General features: G+C 31.4%; 1 protein-coding gene and 1 long non-coding RNA gene across 4 annotated transcripts in view; one reads left to right on the forward strand and one right to left on the reverse strand.

The window, feature by feature from the left end:
- Positions 1-718: 718 nt before the first annotated feature.
- Positions 719-19220, reverse strand: part of LOC108003278 (cyclic nucleotide-gated cation channel alpha-3) — a 105593-nt gene continuing 87091 nt past the window's right edge. The window contains 7 exon segments of the mRNA XM_062075396.1: positions 719-8360; positions 8469-8817; positions 9713-10030; positions 12476-12643; positions 16289-16438; positions 17860-18012; positions 18499-18639. Coding sequence (XP_061931380.1) covers positions 8549-8817; positions 9713-10030; positions 12476-12643; positions 16289-16438; positions 17860-18012; positions 18499-18639 — 1199 coding nt within the window. The 3' untranslated portion in view covers positions 719-8360; positions 8469-8548.
- The window catches only part of LOC107993551 (uncharacterized), a 41283-nt gene continuing 34234 nt past the window's right edge, over positions 12172-19220 (forward strand). For all 3 annotated transcript variants that reach the window (XR_009829834.1, XR_009829835.1, XR_009829833.1), the window contains exon 1: positions 12172-12290. This is a non-coding gene — a long non-coding RNA (uncharacterized LOC107993551). The remainder of the gene's footprint in view (positions 12291-19220) is intronic.

Below are 19220 nucleotides of genomic sequence, written 5' to 3' on the forward strand. Positions count from 1 at the left end.
TAAATGATACCGATAATGATATCGATTGCAAAAAATATTCTTAAGATTTTGAAAACTTGCCTTTATCTTTATTTATGTAAAAAATAATAGATTATCTTTTTATTTTGTATTTCGAACAATATATAAATAAGAATAAAGTTCTAATTCATTTCTACAATCTATAATTATTTATATTTTTCATATTTATTCATAGAATGAGTCAAATTTTGAAAAGATACGTAAAAAAAAAATTTCGTCAAATGGCGCAATCTGCGTTTTTAACCTTTGAAATACCTTTTCTATGAAACATTCATTCTGTTATATATACGTTTATGATACATGACACTAAACTGCCTCATAGATATGATAAAGTGTTATTTATCGATATATATATATATATCCATATATAAATTAAATACAAAACATTTATAACCAAAAACTGTAAATAAAAAATACCTTCTTCTTAAGTTTAACAATATTAAATTGTAAATATATCACTTTTTAATGTACAGTAAAAATATAGAAATATATGCAGCAAGTAATTAATCTTGATAATTAGTCTATAATATATTTCTTATCAAAGAATAAAGATTTGATTATTTATTTACACCGCATTTGTTTGAATTTTTTACAATTGTTTCCGAGGAGCGGAATATTATCCGCGATTTATAGGGTAGAGAAAAAGAAAAGGGAAATTTTTTCCAAATATGGGCATAGGGTTGTTGTCAAAGAAAACATCTTGCCAACTTCAATCGTCTATTTATATTTCTGAATTCCTACTGACATCCGATCGTACAGACACTCGCACGTGGGAGCGGCGTAGCTAAGTTTCGAAAATTTAAAAATAACTTCTATCGTCGAGGAGGAAACGGATATACGTGTAGAAATGGACAAAAAATTTCACGCATATTCGCGTGGGTAGAGATAAATTATGCTCGAGTATGTATGTCGATGATACACACGCAAATATATATATACTCGTATACGAGTATATTAATTGATAATTGGTATGATTACAGTCGTGTCTCATCGTGATATTGTTTTCTTATCGCTTTTTTCCCCCCTTTTTTCTTATTTTTAAATTTTATTCCCGTTATGATTCCCGTTTGTTGACTCGGTCGATGCCTCCCCCCCTTTTTTTTTTTGTTGACACTTTACGATCATCAACATAATACAATACGTTGCGTATTATTACCTTAATGCCGACGTTTTGGTCAATTCTTTATAATCGGAAGTATAGATTCTCACAATAACCGTCCACGCTCTTACATTCTCTCCTGTTTCTTCCTCGTTCTTCACTCTTTCTCGCTTCCTCTCTCATAATATGCACATACACATTTATTTCTTCATTCACGCATTGGTATTTCGCAGGCTTGTTATCTTTTATTGGGGCAATCGTTAAAGTTGTGTGCAGGGTAACGTAATTCAGGCGTCAAGTCGAAGAAATGTTGTATGTTAAAAATGTAAGAAAAATTATTGAACTAAATTCATACATTTCACGTTTTTTTCTTTTCCGATTTTTATTTTTTTCCTGGAATTTTCAATGTTTTCGCGCGTTTTCTTTTTTTGTATCGATTATACATTTTTCTTTTTTTTTTTTTCGTTCACAGAAATACTCCGATCCGACGAACACCTTTTGCATACAACCCTGCACGTATTCCCTATACGTTATTCATACTATTATCATGTTGTATATTTTATCATTATATATCTATATTTATAATTATACTCCTATTTACAAAAAGTTGTTCATTAAATGTTAATATATTCAATAATATCGCAACTGTTATTATAACTTTATTCCTGAGTGACCATTCATTAAGAGACTCGCCTCTTCTTTTTCCTCTCTCTCCCTTTCTTTTTTTTTTATTATTATTATTTTATTTTATTCTATTTTATTTTTATTCGGATAGCTTATTCAACGTTAAAGCACTGAGAGATAAGAAACCGAGGTAGCGAAAAACGATGAATACGGAATGAAATTTATTATTTTTTTTCTTTCTTTTTAACAATTCTTCGATATCTGAATCGAACCGTATTCAGCTCGAAATATTTTCTCCGATCGTGAAATTTGAAGCAATTTGAAATTTTATCGATTTATGTATGTATATTCTTTCTCGAGCTTTTTTCTAATTTTTTTCTAGAACTTTCATTATAATTAAAACGCGTGCCGAATAAATTGCGTGTGTGTGTGTGTGTGTGTGTGTATTTTATTGGCTAATATGAATAGAATAATTTGGATCATGTCTAAAAAAAATTTGAACAAACATATTCTTCTTTATATTATTTATATAATTAATCGTTAAGATATGGATTGGTTTAATATTATCATTATGTTAATAAATTCCAATCGAAACGAAGAATTTTCTGAATCATTTTGTGGAAAAATAATACAAGCTAAGTATTTATAAGTCATTAAGTATATTATTATTATTATTATTATTATAGAGAAGTCGTGGAAAAATTTGAGAAATATTTATCGAGTTAGACAGATTAACACATTAGATGAAAAAAAAAAAAAAAAAGGAAGAAAATAGTTTTAATTTAAAACACGAGTGAAAAACATTGCTGAATGTTGGAGAAGGGCTACAAATCGACCGACATTTATTTCATGAAAAAAATGAAACAAGACGACGGATGTATACACGTTTAATTTACAATCAAACGGCCTTATTTTATATAATCTCTAATTAATATATTTAACATTTAATAACAATTAATATCATCATCATCATCATCATCATCGTCGTCGAGCGCGTGTATAAAATTTATAGCGCTCAACTTCTTTATCGTATCGAGATAATGATCCACAAAATGATCAGAGAAATTCTCGATTCTCGACAACAACGATTGAACGATACGAATCGTCGATTCTTGTTTGTTAAATCTCTCATTTAATAATGATAATAATAATAATAATAATAAATGAAATTAAACATCACGCGCGAATTAGACACAACGATACGAATTAGGCGAATTAGGGTCGGTTTCCATGCACGAGATATTAATTCGAATGGCTGTAACGGGTATCGATCGATCGAAGATCGGGCTTGACGCGGACTTGACTCACTTAACAAACTTTCACGAGTCGCATCCCACGTCGTATCGAATAAACGCCTGTTCGCCCCTTGCAACGCATCTCTCGTTTTTTTAACACCGATAAACATCTCAATAAAATCAATATTTCATGCAAACAGTCGCGAGGAGATTTATTTATTAAGAATCTCGTTTCTCGAAGAATTATTATATTTCTATATCGATCGTGTAAATTCGAGTTTCTCAAAATCGAATAAAAACTATGGCGAGCAGGAGCGAACCCGAATTTTATCGCGAATCGTCGAATTTACTCCTGGCTCGCGTCAAAAGTTTCAGAGACACTACATCGTTCTTTCTTTTTCTTTTTTTCACCGCACCATCCTGGTATATATTTTTCTATTTCAGTTCATTTTTATTTCGTATTTTTTTTTCATTCTCTTCAAAATACATTGCTCTCAATTCGACGGCAATCGATGAATAAACGATATAATAATTTTATAAGAAATGTAGAAAGTAATAAATACGTCTTTGTAAATTACGTTATACTGAACGAAGAGCTACGATTTTAAATTACGATTTTAAATTTTTTTTTTTTCCCTTTTTTTCTTTGCACAATAAGACACTTTTATTTATAAAGATGGGGGCCTAAAATATCTAGCTACTAAATCTAGTATCTCTGAAACGATATTCGTACGTGATAAGATATCGGAAGGCTTATAATATTGGATAAGTTCATAAATTGTTCGAATCAGCAATTTCAATGCTGTGTTTCGGAAATATTTTACATTATGAAATAAGAAGGCTCGGAGCAACAAGGCTAAATGATAAAATAAAGAAAAAAGAAAAAAAAAATATCTTCCGTCGATGCACGGATTACGATAAATAAATGATATAAACGATAATAAAGTAAATCATATTAATAAAGTAAAGTATTTAGTTATTTATTAAAAAAAAAGATAATAATAATAATTAATTAATTAATTAATTATGAACGTACACGTATCACAGCCATTTAAATAGCCTAGAATTTTTACATTTATAAACGTTACGAGTGTGTCGAGGCAACGAAAACGAAACGAAACTTATTGCAACAACGATAATTATACAAAAACATACAATTACCAAGCCGTGCGTTGCTCAGAGATTATCGTTGTCCACAGCATTCTCTCAAGGCTGTAATTAAAAGTACGCCGACATACATATACACAAATCATGCTTATAAATTTATTATAATAATAATGTAGATAATAATTGTATAAGTAAGGCTGATTAAACGCACTCCTTTCCTTATTCGAATGCGACCGGGCATTCTCTCTCCATTTTATTACAGTCACAGTAAACCATGCTCCTGTATATCTCGAATTGCACCCACAATCAAAATGGATACTACAGCGTTGCGCGTCATGCGAATAAATCAATACTTGATCAGGAATAAACGCTATCACGTATAAAACTTTATAAAATGAAGAGAGAAAGAGAGATTAGTCGTTCCAGTGTTTTCTCTATGCGTGATGTATCTTGCGATAATGTATATAGGACTAGGTTATTCAATGATTCCAAAGTTCTTTCTAGTTTTAAAATGTGGCAGTAGAATAGTACACCTCGTATACCTCGTCGCAAATATGGACTAACTCGATAATATGTATACATAAATATTATGTTGTTGTTTCACTTGCCAGAAAAGTCAAAGTTAATTATACGACGAACATAGAACGAACGAATCGTAAAGATAAAATAATTGTTTTATTATTTATGGTGATGGAGAGGAAATATTTTTCGTAAAAAGTGAATAATAATGTAAATAAAGAAATTATACATTCTGCACAATTTGAAAATTTTTATGTTTTTATAATTTTCTTATCCCTTCGAGTTATTACATTTTTGCTTCAAGGTAAGGTTAGGTTATTGGATATCGATATATCTTACTAATTATTCCCTTAGACTTTGCGATCTATTCTTGATAATGTCTATCGCCGTGAATATCATACAGATAATATAAGTCTAGAATCCCGCAAAATCTTTCGCATGAAATACGTCTTTCTATTCGAAGATAACTAGATTACTATGCATTATACTCTGCGCATCCTTTTCTCTTTTCTGCCTTTAGAAATTACAGGTTTCGTTCATTATTAAATCGAAATGTTTTTATCTTTTCCCGTTCCAAGCGATATTATGTGCGGTTTACTTACAAAGTGGAAAGTGAATGTTAAAAAAATTTAACTATTAAAATCTATTCAATGATTTATAAATACTAAAAAAGTCGCTATCCTTATTATAAATCGTTTCGTATTTTGTAGTTCGAAGAATTTATTCCGCTTTCATCTTTATTTTTTTTTCTATAATATAAACGGTCGAGTCTGTTCATTTCCCCCGCAACTAAATATTTGTAATATTTAATGAGTATCTATGCAAGTATTATGTATAAATATCGATGATGAAAAACAATTTAAAAAAAAAATATATATATATCAATAAGAGTTTTAATTTTCGAATATTTATATCTTCAAAAATCGTAACTAGAAATTTGTAAAATTCTAAATATTTTGATAATTCCTAATTTTCTTAAAGAAGGTTATAACTGAAATTGCATTGGCAATAATTAAACAAATTTTATTCTTATTATGAAATTTATGTCAAAAGTAAGGGAAAAAGGGGAGGGAAGTTGTGATCCCATTTCGATTCTTCATACCTGGAAAAATTCGGTCCCGTTAAGGCCCTCGAAGAATAATAGTTCGTTAATCCGAGGACAAAGAATTCTATATCATCATTCATCTGAATTGAACTTTCGAAGCTCAATTATGATAATACGACTCGTTATGAATGTTTTTATTCTGGTCGAAATATATATGTAAGTACTATATTCACGTCCGTAGTCTTTATCTATTTGGATTTTGGTATATTGAAAGGAAAAATGTATAAGAAAATGAGAGTGTATATTAGTAAGATTCAATTTCATCGTGTAAATTATTTTACGAAAAGTTTTAGCGCTATTTTTGTACTAAACTTCTTCTATTAATCGGAAGCAATTAACTTAATATCCATTAAAATGAAAATAATTTCACAATAAGCGAGATGCATATGGAAATCGTTTATACTACTTTCGTATTCCGTATATGAATATTGAAAACAATATATGAAAAATAATGAGCGGAAATGAAAGCAGAAATCGGAAGCAGTCATGCAGATGGTGGCTTTAGTTGGTCCCGAACATGAGTTAGTCAGGTTTGTGTACAAATCTTTTATCTGTTGATAATTAAAATATTTTGAAATACTTACAAAGCAAATATAATCCATGTATTTGCAATTAATATATCCAATTTGTTTTAATAATTGCACGTGGTAAATAGTGTATAATAGACAAACTAATTTCTTTTTCATTTAATTTAATTGTCAAACTTATGAAACTTTTTTAAATAAACATCAAATTTAATATAATTTTCTTAGAAAATTTAAAAAAAGGAAACAATAAAAATAATAACAATAAATTAAAATAAACACGATTTCTGCACAAACCTATTCTAAAAGTCGCGCATGGAATCGTGTCGATCGTTGCATTACGGATCTCAGCTCATGGCAACACTGCGCGTGTTGAACGTAATATAATATCTCTCCCTCTTTCACTCTCTCTTTCTTCTCTTCACTCTTTCGTTCGAATCTTTCTTTCTTTCTCATTCTCTCATATAGCATTTTAAACATTACGAGTTACCTATTAACCTATACGGCCCTACGATATACGGATGAATGTTCCTTTGGCAGTTTATTTACATGCAAGTTGAGCTACGGCGCCGAAAATATCATACGGCAACAAATTTCGATGTCAAGCAATCTGTGAAGTACGGAACATTTTGAAAAGTTATGACACGTTAAAATCAATAGATTTTTTCGTGCAGCGAAATTTTACTTTTGAAAATGCTTCGACTTAAATGAAGAGTATCGTTGTTGAATATTAGTAAGTTTATTTCCAAAATTTTTAGTATAAATCGTTTAGAAATTTTACACACAATATGAGAATTTGAAATAGTATAATAAGAAAGTGTAAAATGTTTCAATCTAACGTTTCCTTGGTTTTTATTTATTTTGAAAATGTTTCAACTAATTTTTATTGCATTATAAAAAAATTTTTTGAGAAATATTTATTTCGATATTTGTTACTTGTACTATTTATAATCTCATTACTAGTCTATTAACATTAATGAAGAAAATATTAGATTTGTATTATAATTTTAGTTTATAAATCCAATGTAGCATAACTATTATATTTTTAATAAGAAGTGTTATAATAGTTTATAATGAGGATTAAAAATTATTTTTTAATTGATAGCTTCAACGAAACAACACTCTCCATTTACCAACATAATCCATAGCTCAACTGCAGCTACCATAACCATGTTATTTACAGAAACAGTACAATCATATAATTGAGATATCTTGCACTACTAGTTCCATTTAACTTTGTACCCCCATTTTCCTCGTCATTTTCACTGGCAGTGTCTCCCTTTGCCTCAACAATAGTATCTAATCGTTCCATTGTACTCCTTTGATGATGATGACTACTCGATAAGTCACTTTCAGGTGTCTCATCTGAATCTACATCAATCATATGATCATTAACTTGTATTTTTACTACAGCATCTACTGGATATTTTCCCTCATCGCTGGATGATGTTCCTCTTTGCGATCTGCTTGATAATATTCTTTCATTTTTCTCACAACGAGGACAACTTTGACCATTTGATGAACCTTCATCACTCTGGCATCGGAAACATATTAAATCACCTTCGCTAGAAAAATCGCAATGTTCACATTGAACAATATGACCATTTCCATGACAAACTTCACAAACAGGACTATCATCATCCTGTTTTAATTCTTTGTCTTCATACTCTCTTCGATCAAATTCTTGTTCATATTTCTTTGACCAACCTCTTCGAGTTTGATATTCTTGATCACGATAAATTGATCTAGGTGAAGATGATTGACCACTATAATCTTGATCATGATATACTAACCGAGGAGAAGATGTATGAATTGGGCTTTTGTATGCGCGAGAAGTTCCTGGTTCTTGAAGTCGCTCGTCAAAACGTTCCTCGACGTATCTACTACTATAAGAACCAGGTGTTTGTGGCCTGTATGTGCAGGTACGAGTTTTCTGATCACATTCACTGCATAGCAATAAGTTTGATTTACTGCCAGGCTGAGAAACATAACCATTACAAGTACCATAATATTTCTCATCTTCGTCACTTTCAAAGAAATGTTGACTGAGGCTACCTATTGATTTTGTATCACTAGATCTTCCAGAGATTCTAGCTTCTTCAAATTCTTCTCGATCATCTGCTGTATATCTATAAAAAAAATTTACACGTACGAAAGAAGATTATAAAAATCGTTCCAAAATAATTACTTTTAATATTATTTATTTATGTATTCACATACTTAGCAAAATACTTTACCTATCATCCGTAGTTTCGGACAAATAATGTCGTATTCGCCCTATTTTTGTTTTGCCGCGCTCTCGCGGCCTTGTTTCTTGTTAAATGATACTTTCTCGATTTCTTTCATTGTTATCTTCTAAACTGGAAGACGAGCTAGCACCGCAAATCTGCATCTCGATTTCGGCCAATCGATTTTCTACTTCCCATTGTTGTTGATTCAGTTTAGCACTCATCGCAGCATTTTCAGATTCCAAACAAACTAGACGTTCTCGAAGACGTTTAATTTCGGCTAATAAAGCTTCGTTAGTGCCTAAAAGTGGTGTGGCACCTTCGCCGACTAATTGCGTCATGCTGTTGCAGGTTATTCCTAGAAGATTATCAATCAATTAATTCTATATATAATATATATCAATTAAAAATATAATATATATGTATACTTTGGCCGATATATGTAATATTCGTATATTAATATTCATTTTTATAAATTATATTCAATTATATAAATTAATTTGTTTTTTAATAAAAATAATATATCATAAAATAAAATAATTCAAATTGAAACTGTTGCTTCATTAAAGTGGAAAGCAGTGTTATTTGAAATGTAAATGTTTACGATTAAAATGTATGAGCCAATAACCCTTTAATCACTTATGAGTAATACCATTTTATGACAGGGATTCGATATTATCATATTCGAAATATATTATTTGCATTATATATGTATTTTATGCGTTTTGTCATTTATTTTCTTATTCAATTACGCAAATTCGTCTATTACATTACGTAAAATATCGTATATTAAACATCGATATGAATTTTTATAAAAAAATGCGTTTTATCACTTACACATGGATAAGTTATTAAGATTTAAGATAAACAAAGAAATGTAAGTTCAAACAAAACAAATGTAATTAAATATGCATAAAATAAAATCTATTTTTAATATCATAATATTCTTCGAAAAAAATATTGTCATAATAGGTTCTCAATTCATTTTTATACAAAGTTTCATATCATGTTTTTACAAATCCTGTCGATCGTCGTCTTTTTACACGAGCCAATCGGTAAATCAAACCGTGCATCGAGCAGTTCAATTCTCGGGGAGGAGCAAGATTCTTTCGTGATTTAACATCCATTAAATTGCAAAGGAAAAAATTCGTTTAATCTCAAGATCTGAGAACGAAGAAAGAGAATCGAGGTCGAAGAATTCAGAAGGAGGGCGGTATATTTCCACTCGGTGGCGTTCAAGATGAAATACTTGCCAGAGTGGGTGGATTGCCTGCCGGTGGAGGGCTGTGTGGCGGATTGTGGTGCCCTGGTGGTTTGGTCCTCGCTGCTGTGGCCGCTGCTAGTGGCACTCATCGGACTATCCATGCTTCTCGCAACGTTGTTCGCGTTGACGTTGGTGCTGGCCAAACCGCGCGACGTCACAGGACTCGGGCTGGGGGAGAACAACGAGTGGCCGGTCGAGTACGCGTGAGTGGACTTCGTATCCACAGGCGAAACCCACATCTCCTCCAATGGTATACGACCTCGTGACTCCACGAGTCCTGGCGTGCTTTGACATCGACCCATTGCAGCTGCAAGTTTGTATCGTAGTCGTAAAATGTGTCAGGGTAGATGTATCGAGTTCGTTTTCGGGGAAGCAATGTTGTTTGTAATGGAACTTTTAGTTGAATTAAGAATCTTCTCGTGTTGAGGGAATTGTTTATAGGGCGTAGATCATTTTATCAAATTCATTATTTTTAATTGAGAAATGTTGTAAGAAATGTTTTTTTTTTCTCTTAATCAATTATTAGAAATAAAATTTTTAATAAAAAAAAAGCATAATATACAAGCGTGTAATACCAGTTTTAATGAAAATAATTGAATATAAAAACTGTGTCCTACAATTTAAGGTAACTGGAATTAATGCGTTTTAATTTTAATATCGCTCGAATAAGTTTTATAGAAATTTTGTTCTGTTTTATTTCTGCGGTAAAAATCGTATTTATTTATTTTTTCTTTTTTTTTTATAAAAATTGTTAATATGAGATAAAAATAAACAAATTGAAACGAAATTAAAATTTTTTATTCATGAAATATTATTACTTTTCACCACACTTTTATAAACAAATCTTATAATAGGCATTTATCGAAAAACTTAATTTGTAAAGTTAAATTGAAAATTATATAATATACATCCCCGTAAGATACATTTCTTTCCAAATCAACGTATAATTTTATATTACGTTTCAAACAACGGTATCCATATTGCGGCAAAGCGCAATAAAGTTGAAACATATGAACGAACTCCTCGTTATTCCACGTCGAGTTGATTCACGAGTGCGATCTTCTTTCTCTTTTATCTTTCTTTTTTTTTTCTCAAATTTCGTCTCAAGCTTATTCGCTTTGTTTTGTGTTCGAGTCCTTTGTTCAAGAATAGGCCTTGCAGATCCAGTTGCGCTTCGGCAATGACGTCTAACCGCCTCTCATTTTCACCACCGCGAGCTTCTTTAATTAAGCCACAGCCTTTCTCATTGTGCAGTCACTGCAGTGTCGAGCACGCGCATGCGCTCCAACACATGTATACGTGTCCACATGTATTACACTTTACCGCCTCGAAGTAGATACGTACACACGTACATATGCATGTATGTATATACGATACGATTCTCCGGTTCGAAAGTCCGTTCGTAACTTTCTTTCAGCGAAAGAACAACACGAAAGAACCGCGAATAGGAAGACGAGTTGCATTTGTTTTGTTTCAAGTTTCGGATTAATTAATTAAAGTTTCATGGTTTAGACACGTTTGTTACCGATACACAGTAAGATTAAGATTTTTGAGAATGGCTTTAATGTTTTTGTTCGTTCTTTATTCGATTTCGTGGCGAGATCCTTTCTAACCTCTACTTTATGAAGTTCTGGATTAACATTAAGGTTATTATTGTGAATCATGATTTGAAAAATTTTTATGTAAAAAATTTTTAATTTTTGTTTTACAAAACAATTAGCTATCGATTTGTGTTCCGTCTTAAATAGTTATTAATAATTCAGATTATTAAACAAAGATAGGAAAATATTTATAAAATTATACTTACGAATTTTATTGAATTAAATATGTATATATAACACTGAATTACTTGTAGACAGGACACTCATTTCTTGCAAATATAATACACTGATTGGTTTTCACCGAAAATATTTTCATTGAATATCTTATTTTATCACGAAAATTTTTTTATGCTTTTGGTATTAATTAGTTTAGCAATTACATTTAAATTTTGAGATCATAAATCACTCGATTATAATAATACCACTGGTAGATGCCACTATGTATATTCTTAACAGTATTGATATTCAGGACCGTATATAGTTATATGCTAAAATATATATGCCGTATATATGCTAAAATATGAAACAATATAATATAATATAAATAGAAAATTTATTAATTTTTAAATTTCATTATTTCCTTTTTTGCCAATTATTATAAATTTCTTGTTATTAAATTCTATTTAATATTTTAAATTTTTGAGTGATAAATTTTAAATCAATATTTAAATCAATTTGAACATGTGTAAATAAAAGTTTTTTTAAATCCTTTTTTTATTTGATTAATTTTTATATTAAATTAATTTTATAAATTTATTTTTTTTTATATTTTTATACATATAATACATGTTATAGAAATAATTAATGTAACAATGTTTCAATTTTCGCGCAATTTTGAGTGGATAAAGATCCACGCCGCTCTAGCCAATTAGAAAATAGCTAGAGAAACTTGCGGAGCGTTAGTAACGCAGTGTCATTCGGCCGAAAAACATTGGTGACGATTTAAAGTGATTTCAATACTACGCAGTAAGTATTAATTATTTAATTTTATCCCAATTCAGATTATCCACCATAGTATTCGAATTTCAAATGATTCAATCATAATTAATGGACAATGTGATAAACAATATTGTTTGATCAATTGTTTGGATAATTTTGTTAGGTTATAAAATTAACAATATGTATATATATATATATATATATATTCTTACCTTTCTCGAGAGGAGCTCTCTTGTATTTTTCCAATCTTTTCACTGCAATGGCTTCTAGCCTGATCCTAGCCGCAGGATATTCCTTTAATACATCCCACATATCCTTCTTACTAAGGACGAAAAGGTCCGAGTAGCCCACCGAGCGTACACTGGCTGTTCGTCGGTTACCTGCGTTGATGTAGCCATTTATTGGTTATCGGGATGCGTCAAGCTTTCTTTTGTATCCGCTCAGGAACGATCGATGGATCGTTCCTTCATCCCACATTAATACTGTGATCCTACCTTACAAACGCCGATATTACCTAGCCTAACAGTACATTTTCAATACCATATCAAAGCATAACCTTGGCTTATAAGCCGTAAAAATCATGCTTGGCAAAATATCATTGAAAATTGACAAACTACATGAAGATTTATTTGTGTGTGTGCGCGTTTAATTCAATTTTACTTTCTTCATAGAGAATGCTATTAAGTTGGTCTACACGAAATATTTGAAGATTTGACTTTTTGGCGTACAATTTCGATCAATTTTGTTATGTTTTTTTTCTTATCCATAAATTTTCTTATTAGCAAGTAATATTATGGAATTAAAAAAAGTGTGGCATTTCGAAGAATTTTTAAATTTTAGAATCATTGAAAAATAATCATTTTGCCGAAATATACGAATGTAGAAATGATGTGTGATTGAGAAATTCACATTTCACATATATCAATTTATTATTTATTACAAAGAAAATATTAGTATTTAATACGTGTCAATTTTTTTAACGCCATGAGATCAACTTAACCTTACTTTTTCCAATTTGTATTATTTTTATATTTTAAGAGAAAAATTATTTCTTCCGTATTTTCTAAGTGCTTATATAAATCACAAACGATGAAAAATATTGAAAAGTGTTTAAATCAACGTTTAATTCTAACTACACATTTATATTTAAGAAATGGAAATATGAGATTGAATGCGAAAATATATTGAAATCGTACATATCGATTTAATTATTGACGGTGCGATTTAATTGTCAAAGTGATAAAAGGAAATAATTTACTATATAATTTAACTTACAAAGACAAAGAATAAAAGTTAATTTATTTGCGTAATATGTAAATAATATTCGAACATGCAAAGAATCTGTATTGTACGTAGGCAAATATGTAAAGGAATGTGTATTTATTTCAATGCTGATTGACGGGACGTTCTATCGATGACTAAAATGTAAATACACTTTTCGTTCGTGTGCGCATATATAGATGTGGTATAGGCAATATTATAGATTGTATGGTTTTATTCGAAACAGATGAAAAATATATTGTTGCAAATCGAACGTTTTATGAGACAATATGAAAATTATAAATTATTGACAACTTGATAAAAATTTAATTAATTTACTTTTTTTGATTCGTTGGTTGTAATTATAATTAATTATAATAAAGTAAATTATGAGGCAACATTGATATAATTTAATAATGATTCTTATATATTTTAATATAATTAATTATACACATATATATATATATGTTTAAATTTTGAATTCGTTTTAGATTTATATTGTTAATAGATTTTTTTCCCTTTTATGTAAAAATTTTTATATTCGATATTTTTCCTAATAATATTAATTTAATAGAAATTGATCTTTCTAATGAAAAGTATTGATATTTATGGATTGTCTAATATAATATAGGTAACTAACTACGATAATCAATGAATATAAAAAATATGGATACGAAAAATAATATCAATTCCGAATGCAGATTAGATAAAATCGTGAAAAATATAATAAGATATAGATAGTGCATTTCTATTAAAAAAATGAACGTAAAATGAAGGAAATATTTACCATGTTCGGAAAATTACTGTCCGTATTATTAATATTAATTCTATAGTTGGAATTATTGTTTTCATAAATATAAATTTTGTTATTGCAATGAATAGAAAAATTTACATTTTCCCTTCCATATTGTGCGTATATTTATATACTAAAAAAAGAAAAGAAAAAAAAAAAGAAAATAGACATTGAGAGAAAGAGATAAATTTATGAAAAGAAAAATATGACCTGTGAGAGACAAATGGTGGAGAGAAAAATAACGGTAGAAAGAAAATTACAATCGACCTCTAAAATTCTTTGTTCTTGGCGTCGGCACATCTGTGCCCAATATCCGTCGGCGGTAATTTGCCGTTATTTGTTCATTTTTGAAACGACTGGTAAATTAATCGAATTTGGGTGACGATACGATTCAAATTAATATTCAAAATTTCGCAATTTCTTATACAAACGAAACGTTTGTTCCGCATGGACGATTCGCAAATATTTCCTTCCACGTAATGTAGATAAAACAAAATATAAGATCGCAAAGAACGATACGTGTTAGCATGTCATTAAAAGCGAATCGATCGACAAAAAAAAAAAAAAACCAGAAGAGAGAAGATTTAAGGGATGCTGAAAAGATTATCCGTCTAATTATCAAAGATGGATCGATTTCTAAACTAAAATATTCTAACGTATACTACGAAAGCGTGATAAAAATATGAGTGAAAGTATATAAGGTGTCCTAGAAATACGGAGGTACAATCAGAAAAGGATGGTCAAATAAGCGAAGAGAGAAAGAATCATTCCCTTTTCGTTTGCGATTACTGGGCCACTGTGTGTATGTATCTCCGTTGATTTTAGATCGATCGACCGACAAGACCCGTAAAATCGATTTTTTTTTGCTCGTATTTTCGGCACGCTAGTATTTTTATCATGGTCGAGGCCGTGTACAGCTTCCCGTTATAAAATATCGTATATTTTCGTACGATATCCATTACATTGCAGTAGGTCGTGTTGGTTTATCGGCTGGAAGACAATAATCGATAAAAACAGAGGGGCAAAGGCTAAAGGGCAATACGTGTCACGAGCCTTATTCAATACGCATCGACGATCTCGCAACGACTTCGTGCCATTGATTTCATTTTAATTCCATGCATCTACTGTTCTCCCGACGAATTGAAAATAGTAACGTAATAGTACGTAAGAAAGGTTATGTTCGAGCATATGTCTTCCTAGATAAAAGGGGAGCTATGGAGGAGAGAATTAAATGGAATTTTTAAACTCGATTCGTACGAGCGTGAATATTCATGAGAATTATAAACAACGTACGTCCCTTCAAAGTTTTCATTCGATTTCTCTTCAATTTTCGTACGTTAACGTGCGTATTTTTTCCCCCTTCGTCGTTATTTGCAAGAAAAAATAAAAAATAATCTCTTAGAATAATTATTTAATAATAATAATTCTATCTTCATCACATTTATTTTTCCACATTATTCGAACGTAGATTCACGCGATTTGACGAATCTGTTTAATGATAGCGAATGGAAAGAGTCAAAGACGAACAAAGGATGGATACTCGAATCGGAATAACAAAGTGAGTTAGTCAAAATCCTTTGAATAAGCAATAACTACCATTGATACTGTAGCATTGGAAGATCTGTTTACTCTTTACATTGTATATATTTTAAGACGTTTGAAATTTTTCGTCGAATATATAAAAATATTAAAAAATATTATTTATTTCGTGTTACGCGATCGTCGATCGTAATAGAAGAAAAATCAACAATAATGGAATATCGGATAAAATGGTAAAAGAGTGACAAAAGAGAAAGAGAGAGAGAGAGAGAGAGAGAGAAAAGTTATTAGAAAATTCGGTTTTTAGATCGGCTCATACCGGCTTGACGGCTTGCCTCTCACAGAGTAGTAAGAACGTGAAACGTGATAAACGTGATCGTGAAAACACGAGAGGGGACAGCTGACGGGCCCCTGGTCCGCTTGGAATATTTACCGCACTCTTTACCTGCAGTCCTCATATTGAGAATGCTGATCTCCCCGAAGTAGGAACCAGCCTTAAGGGTAGCGAGAACTGTCTTCCCGTTATCGGCCACCACCTGTAGTCGCCCTCTGTTCACTATGTACATCTCCTTCCCTACCTCACCTTGAACAGATTTCATAATACGAATATATGAATACCAATTTTTAAAATTAATTTTCCATTAGGAATAAGAGAATAAAACAAATTCTTAAGTTTTAAGAATAGAATCAATTGAAGGATCGAGAAAGGTGAAGAATTATTTACCGATTTTTCTCTTTTCACTTTGTGACAACGATTGAACGTTTCACACTTCTCTACTTCTACCGCGTCACAATCCTTTATCCTAACACATCCTAGTTTGTTAGTTGGTCTGCTTGTTATATTACTTAATGGAGATTAGACTCACATCACGAGATGTCAAAACTTGGTTTTCTATGTTACGTATACTTATTAACTTTTCCTATTACCGTTAAGAAATAAAGTTTTAATTATCGTTATAATTGGTACGTTTCAAATGTAAGGTTTAATCTTAACTATGGCGTATGACGTATCGCGTAGTTTTAAAAACTGAAACGAACGTTAGGAGAGGAGGATACGAGGTATGGAAACGCTAGCGGCATCTGTCGTCTTTCAGTAGTGACGGTCAGCCATAAGTTGGGCTAAGCTGGCCAACTGCACGGCAGTGATGCACCTCGAGAAGAGGTCGGCCATCAAATGGAAGTATCTAGAAAACAGTGACTGTTCCAACGGATCGTGCGACGGTCGTTTCCACGCCGATGAAGAGCGCTGAGTCAACGACTTTTATCTCTTTCTTTTCTCTTCGTTCTTCGCCTTTCTTAAAAAAAAGGATCGTTATTTGCCTGACTGCTCCTGTTCGTTTACACGGTCCATCTAGAAAAAACAATGACCAATCGCGTGTCCAACAGTAAACTATTCCGACGCTCGGTCAATTTTAATTAAAAAATTTAATTAATCGATGATTTCGAACGATTTATTTCTCTCTTGTATAATCTTTCTTTCCAATTCTCTTTTTTCTCCACGATCGATAATCGATCCTCTACGACTTGAAACTTATCCAAGAAAATGCTAATTTGACCATGGAGAAGTTTTCAAACGTTTAACCATAGTTTCTTATCATTTGTTTTAACAGTTCAGAGTTATCAAACGCACTCAGTTTCTCGGTTAAATCGTGCCGGTGATAAACGGGCGTGAAGATAAGATTTTCGCACCGGTCGAAGCTGTAGACGGTCGTTTGAAACTCTGCTTTCCTTGCGTTTCCTTACGGATACGCCTATCCTTTCGAATAAAGTATTTCTCGCTCGTAACTGCGCGCCTTCTGGGCACGGCCATTGGCAACGAGGCCAAGTGGGAAGGGTAGGCAATCGGTTTTTCGAATCTTTGCCAGCCAGGATACATCTTTTGGCGCGGTTCCAGTTGCTCTCGTTCCAAGAGCTTCCAGTGTCCAGGAAAAACGTGTCGCGACGTGTAAAAACGGAAGGAGAGAAGGAAAAAGAAAAGGAAAAAAATAATAGAGATGTTATTACCTTTGCGACAAATATAATCGCCAGGTGAGAAAAGAACGGGTCGCAATCTGAGAACTAGTTCGCACAAGAAGCCAGCCTCCGTGTTCTGGAATATTTCCACTCTCCGCAGCGTGTCCAAGTGCACGTTTATCGCGATTTCGGCTTTCAGTTTGTCTGCAACGTTTGTCGCAATTACGATTAAAGCTTGGAAAACTTTTTTCTTCGTCTCTTTGTTTCGCGATATTTTTTATTATTGTCGAGGGATAAAAATACTCTCGAAGGGATTTTATAATAATATTATTATATTTTTATATCTCCTTATTTCATATATACTTCGATGTTTGGACTAAATAAAAATCAAGCAAGAAAACTTTGCTCGTAAAACGAAATAAGATCGCAGTAACGACGAAAAAAAAAATAAAATGAAAATAAATCCGATGGAATGAATCTTGACACGCGATTCACATGTATGAGAAGAAATAAGGAGAGGAAAAAAGACATTCGTGCAAAAACGATGCAAATCCCGTGGAATAAATATGCATAACGAGAAAAAGACGTTCATTCGATATTTTTTTCATCTTTAAATTTTTTCTAATTTTTTTTTTAGATGTACATTTGCTATATCTAGAATTTTTCTTTTTCGAACAAAGGAAAACTTACCGGGAAGACAACTGACGGCTTTCTCTTCGTCCGAGCATTTTTGCGTCAACCATAAATAGTCGAACCATTTGATCACCTTTACCTGAAGATGCTTCGGCACTCTTCTCATCCTCATGTACGTTTTCACACCATCCAACTTTGCTGTAATAAGAAAACAATTTTTTTTTTTATTTCATATTTTTCCTTTTCCTCGAATTTTTTTTAAATATATATTTATATATTATATACATATTATAAAATTAATTAGACCTGTATTGATTACATCAACGTATTAGTAATAGTAGGATGTTTCAGTCGGAACAAAAACCAGTATTAATTGAAAATTTCATGCAAGAATATCTCTACTCGTGATTCCTGACGTTTGATGCTTGGATTAATTAGCGTTCAAATGGGAAAGTATATACATATATATATATTCTCGAGATATCTATGGATTCGATCAATATATAGGTAATAATGAACGCCATCGTGATTATTCCATCGAAAATGAAAGGCGTTGACTAGAGACGTTTTTAGTAATTTATGAATAAGAGAAGGACGACAAATTCGAGCAAGTCCTCGATGGACGGAGATGCACGGTCACGTATCGGAATATTCTTGCGTATATTTTCATCGTTTCGATGCTTTTACCGCTCGAATTTATGGAAAACTGGAATGAATACAACGAATCCTGGTGGTATTCTTCCGCCCTGGCTTTCATAATTCATAACTTGAAATGTATC

This window comes from Apis cerana, linkage group LG5 (assembly GCF_029169275.1).
Source record: "Apis cerana isolate GH-2021 linkage group LG5, AcerK_1.0, whole genome shotgun sequence".
Lineage (NCBI taxonomy): Eukaryota > Metazoa > Arthropoda > Insecta > Hymenoptera > Apidae > Apis > Apis cerana.